At 46.6% G+C, this 5673-nt stretch overlaps 1 protein-coding gene across 1 annotated transcript; it reads left to right on the top strand.

The window, feature by feature from the left end:
- The first annotated feature begins 1240 nt into the window (after positions 1-1240).
- BTG2 (BTG anti-proliferation factor 2) lies at positions 1241-5449 on the top strand. Its single transcript, XM_021003061.2, has 2 exons — positions 1241-1569; positions 2844-5449. Exons 1-2 carry the CDS (start codon positions 1416-1418, stop codon positions 3176-3178), a joined length of 489 nt encoding a protein of 162 aa, XP_020858720.1. The 5' UTR covers positions 1241-1415; the 3' UTR covers positions 3179-5449.
- The last annotated feature ends 224 nt before the right edge of the window (positions 5450-5673 follow it).

The raw sequence follows: 5673 nt of genomic DNA, 5'->3' as shown, positions 1-5673 counted from the left end.
TTGCCCATGGTCATGCAGGTTGTAAATAGACGAGCCAGGATTCAAATGTGGTTTTTTGGACACCCTGAACAATACTAATTCCATGACACAGCACTAGTAGGGTAAGTGTTCCCATAGGCCTCATTCCACTCTCTTTTTCTTTCTCCTCGATTTCTCTCTTCCTCCTTTTTTATACCAATTCAATTCAAAGTCTATTTCATTCATTCATTCAAAAAATAATTTCTGCAAAGCACCATAGGAAGTGCTGAGGTGAAGTACAAAATCCATTCAAATCCTGGTTTTACTCTTCTTCCTTTCCTGGATGGCCTTGAGTAAACCACTCCTCTGAACCTTGTTTTCTTATTCTGTAAAACAAAGAGGGTTGAAAAAAAAATCTAGGTGTGTTTATATTCATGATTCTAAAGGACTTGGGGAGGGCATTCTAAACTAGGAGATTGTATTGTATGTGTCTTGTGATATAGAATGACAGCTCCCTGAGGATAAGGAAGAGTTCATTTGTGTTTCTGTAGCCCTGTACCCTACCACTGATTGAGTAGTAGACAAAAGGTTTAGAAAGGGTAACATTCAAGGCTGGTCTGAATACAATTGAGGTAGGGAGTAAAAAAAAAAAGAGTTTTTTTTTTTCTCTTGAGATCTATCTGTCCTCAGCCACTCTGGCTGGAGTGAAAGATAGGGGAGATGCTGAACAATAAATAGGTTGGGATCATAATGTAGGGAACCTTGTATACCAGGATGAGGAGTTGGTACTTTAGTCTGTAATTAATAACAGCAACTGTGTTTTTTGAGCAGGCGAACATCCCGGTGGATTTTTGGAACGTTAGTTTTGAGTATTGGTGTTCAGGGTGAAGGATAACTGGGCACTCCAAAGGATGGGGAGGTTTTGGATAAGTGGATAGAGGAAGATATTCTAGGAAGGGTTCCAGGTACATTATCTTTCTCTGCCCCCTCTCTCTCTGTCCCTCTTCTCTTCCGGTTATTCCTGCTTTCTCTCCAGGTTACCTACTCCGGGTTTACCCTAGATTCCCTCCCCTCACTCCTCCCCTCTTCCTCCCGTCTCTAGCCCCAGCTCTGGTTCCCAGCACTGACGTCACTCCAGGATGACATAAGCGCCGGAGGAGGCGGAGGCGGCCGCAGGGGGTGGAGTGCGGGATGCGAGGCGAAGGCTGGCTCTGCCCCACGATGGCCAATGGGCTCCGCCGCCGTCTCCCCCTCCCTCGCCAAGTCTATGAAAGGAAGAGACAGGCTACAAGTCCGGGCAGAGCAGGAGCCTTGGTGGTGCTGACGGTTTGGAAGTCAACTCAGCTGGAATCCCCCAGAGTAGTGGCTGGTCCAGCCTGGCGAACTCTCCCCATCCCGCTGCCGCTGGGACCAGCTTCACAACCCCCGCCGCCACTCTCAGAGACAGTGCGCCCGAGATGAGTCAGACCCTCTGGACCGGGAAGAGAGCAGACATGCTCCCGGAGATCGCCGCCGCCGTGGGTTTCCTCTCGAGCCTGTTGAGGACCCGGGGCTGTGTAAGCGAACAGAGGCTGCAAGTTTTCAGCGGGGCCCTTCAAGAGGCACTCACAGGTGGGCATATTCAGAGAGGTTACTAACCCCAAGGGTGGCACTTGGACCCTTCCAGTCCCACCCGCCCTAAACTGTACCCCCGATCATCAGTCAGTACCCAGCATTCCACCCCATTCCATCCCGGCCAACACTTTCCCGTACCCCCGGAGTGCAAATGTTTTCCCTAAGTGCCCAGTTTGCGTAATCCAACCTCAAAGTACTACAGAAATGTGAGTTATTAATATTATTGTTCTACAGTGGAGAGATGCGAGTGCTGAGGAATATTAGTATTAACATCTGGTAGGGGGAGGAAGAGAAGGGAGGGTGGAGGTGGACCGCAGTGGCTGCGGGATGCTGACCACGGAGCCTGTGGTGGGGCACAATCCCTTGTCCCTGTCTGAATCCTTTCAATCATCAGAGAGACACAGCCACTTTCCTTTGATGGTTACACAAAACCTCCTTATAACTCGGGCTGTGGGCAGACTTGGGAGTCAATGAGTTTCAACGGGAGTTTCCGTTCGGGTTTCTTTCAGTTTCCCTTGAACCATCTGCCTTCTACCCTGGTTTGTGAAGGTGTCCAGCCTTGTCTGGAAGCCCACTTTCCAGGAGGTCCGTGACTGTGGGGGTGGGAGAGACTGGAATTAATAAAAAGGGATTTGGTTGGGCTACCAGCTGTTGTGAATTGGCTCCTTTGGGACTGCGACTGTTTTCTCAAAACAAATCTGAAGCCAAGGCCCTGGCTCTTTGATTTCTGAGTCTATTGGCAGAGGATTTTTCAGATTATAAGCCTTGGGAGAATTAGGCGCTGTAGTTTTCCAGTGAGAAGCACTGAGGGCACAGAAGGCAGATGATTTGCTCCATAATCCCATAATGTTATAGCAACTGAGTTGGAATCAAAATTGTTGGCTTATGGTCTGTTAGTTGACTGCCCCTGGAGTTCCCATAGGCCAAGCCCAGGCATGCTAGAACATCAATCCCATCCTTAAACTGGGGCTACTGTTGGAGGCTGCGGCTGCAGACCACTGCCACCAGGGCGAGCACTACAAGAAGGTCAGAGTTTCTTCTGAGACAGCCTTTCCTGAGCTTTTTGTCTGGGTGGCTACATCTTCCTGCCCCTCCAGGGCTGAATGAAGATCCTTGAAACTGCTTAGTGATAAAGTATGCTTATAACGTTGCATGCGCTTCCTTCCTTTTGCCTGCACATTTAATCCATGGCCATCCTAGCTAGGCCGTTAGCATAACCTGTGCCATCCTGACTTGAATTAACCAGGGAATCTTTCCATTTCCCTCCACAGAGCACTATAAACACCATTGGTTCCCAGAAAAACCATCCAAAGGTTCAGGCTACCGCTGCATCCGAATCAACCACAAGATGGACCCCATCATCAGCAAGGTAGCCAGGCAGATTGGACTCAGCCTGCCCCAGCTGTACCGCCTGCTGCCCAGCGAGTTGACCCTTTGGGTAGACCCCTATGAAGTGTCCTACCGAATTGGAGAAGATGGATCAATTTGTGTCCTCTATGAGGAAGGGCCCACTCCGTCCTCTTACGGACTCCTCACTTGCAAGAACCAAATCATGCTGGGCCAGAGCAGCCAGTCAAAGAACTATGTGATGGCGGTCTCCAGTTAAGATCCCTACTACTGCCTCCCCCACCCGCAGCAATCTACTGTATTCATTCAGCCGTGACAACAGGCTACTGCATACCTCAACTTGGGGAATCATATTTTTAAATGAAGAGTTATTTATATATATTTTTTTTAAAAAAGAGGGGGAAAAAAACCAAAATTTTTTTTTTAAAGAAAAAAATATCCTTACTTAGTGAGAGCTGCTTGGAAGTGGCCTCCTATGGTGCCTTTGGAAAGAAATTTTGTGAGCCTGAGTGTCTTGAAGCCAGTATCTGCCAATGGGAGAGGTAGCAGTTTAGGTGTATGGACTTGGCAGGATGAGATGATGGTAGGGTTGGGGAAGGTATAGGGTAGGAGCCTGGTCAGCACCCCAGGGAAAACAAGAAGATCTATGGTTAGCAACTGTGAATGAGAAAGATCAGGGTCTACCCTGGGTGGGAGAAGGGTACAGGAGAATTTCAATTTATAGCCTCCTATACCCACAGCCAGGGTTCCAAGAACCTGATCCTTTTTTGCTAAGAGGCATTCAAGCCTAAACTTTTGAAATGCTATGTTACCTATCTTTCCTTTCTTTTTTTTTTATTTTCTTCTCTTTTTCTTCCCCTCTCTGATGAGATCATGGGCAGGAAACAAAAGGGCAGCTTCCTTATTCCTCCTGCCTGGATCAACTTTTCTTGAAATTAAGAAATTGTCCTGATAATATGCTCAGGGTCTGGAAGGTTTTGACATCTCAGCTGTGATTTCTAAGTCTTTGGGGTTTTTATTTTTATTTAGATTTTTTTGGTGATGGAGGGTCTGGCATAGAATAGAAGGGTAAGGAAACCTGCACAAAATCTCTATGTTGCTTTATGCTGCTCTTTGTATGTGTATGTGTGTATATTGAATTCTCAAGGGGGTGATTTGTAATGGAAGGCTGGGGCCCAAACATTTCTCAATGGGGAATGCTCCTTGGACTGGCAGCCTTGTCTGCTGCCCTGCTTAGGGAACCACGAAAAAGTCCTGATGATGCTGCCATTATCCCTTTAAGAGGTGAACTCAAAAGCTACAGGGAACTTCAGGACTTTTATGACAAGTCTTCTTTTGAAAGCACAAATCTCCCCTTTCTCTCCCCTTCCTTGTTTTTGGGCTGTCACTAGAGCACCCCCCATCCTTTTAGGACAAAAGTTCTCAAGCCTTGTGCAATATAGCCTCCAGCAACTCAGAGTGGCCTGGTGGGGGAATGATTTTCCAGCCCTCTTGCTGGCATCCATGAAGAATCACTTTCCCTGAGGCCCTCTGAGCTCCAGCTGGCTAGTTTGTTTTAAGGGCATCTCTTGCCTGAGCCCCAGTTTCTACAGGCCTTGGCATTGTTCTTGAGCTGCGTCTAAAAACAAACCTTTGGGCATTTACTTCTCCTTGGCACTGAGTGCCTGGTGGTGGAAGAGGAGTGTCTTTCTCTAAATGTGACTCCAATCCGTTAGTAGAATTGTGCAATATTTACTGTTCTTGGTTGGGGAGAAATAGAAAACTGCTGCACTAGAAAAGAAAATCCCTTCCCCCTCCTTCCCACTCTACTTATGGGAGTAAGGGGGAGGGTTGAGAAGGCTTCAGGTATCCCTGATCAGAACACCCTGGGATGGACACAGCTGGAGCATCTGGTCAGCTTGTTTAAGCTTCTGTTGCTAGGGCTTAGTAAAGAATCCCTCCCCCTTCCTCCCAATCCCCTTCTGTGAAAGTCTGTCCCCAGCTTTCTTTTTCCCTTTGGATTTCCCAAGCTGCTCTATTCCCTGATTCCTAAGGTGCTAATAACCAAACACTCTCTACTCTTTCATTCTAGTCCTGCCCCCTTTGTGACTGCACCAAATTTCGTGCCAGCTCCTAGACCCTGGTTCAAGTATTAAATTTAATTGAAAGTTAATTCTTCATCCACAGAGCAGGGAATTGATTCCTTGTCCTGTGAGATGGGTAAAAACAACAAACAGCTGTGAATCACCGTGGAATATATGTCCTTGCCTCTGACTGCACACAGGACCCTGCCATTTGTGGTCTCTCAAATATTTTCTCTCTTTTCTTCCTTAATATGTACTTTTAAAAGACAAGATCTCAGAGCTGGACTGTTGACCAGGACTGGCTCTCATATTAAGTAAAACATGGTAGTGAGTTTGTAAGCTATTCTGACAGAGGGGACAAAGGTTACTAATTGTATATTGTATAGTGTTTTTATATGAAAGAATGTACAGCTCTATTGATAAATGTACACTTTTTTTGTTACTTTAATAAAAATGTAGCTGTTCTAGCCGTGTGGTGTAGACAAACTTAAGTGCCCAGCCTTCCTTTCTGTCCTTACCCTTTCACCTCAGGCCTCAAATTCCTTCCTGGAGGTGCTTATTATGAATTACAACCAAAAGAAATGAGAAGGAATGGGATATCTCATAAGAAATTGGGTTGGGATTCAAGCTAATCTTCAGATTTTTATTCAGTCTCTCTTCCTGGGAACAATACTCTGCCCCCACCTCAAAC

This window comes from Phascolarctos cinereus, unplaced genomic scaffold (assembly GCF_003287225.1).
Source record: "Phascolarctos cinereus isolate Bilbo 61053 unplaced genomic scaffold, phaCin_HiC Scaffold_5;HRSCAF=322, whole genome shotgun sequence".
Taxonomy (NCBI): domain Eukaryota; kingdom Metazoa; phylum Chordata; class Mammalia; order Diprotodontia; family Phascolarctidae; genus Phascolarctos; species Phascolarctos cinereus.
The sequence above is the reverse complement of the archived record's forward strand: the minus strand, read 5'-3'. Positions and strand labels throughout refer to the sequence as shown.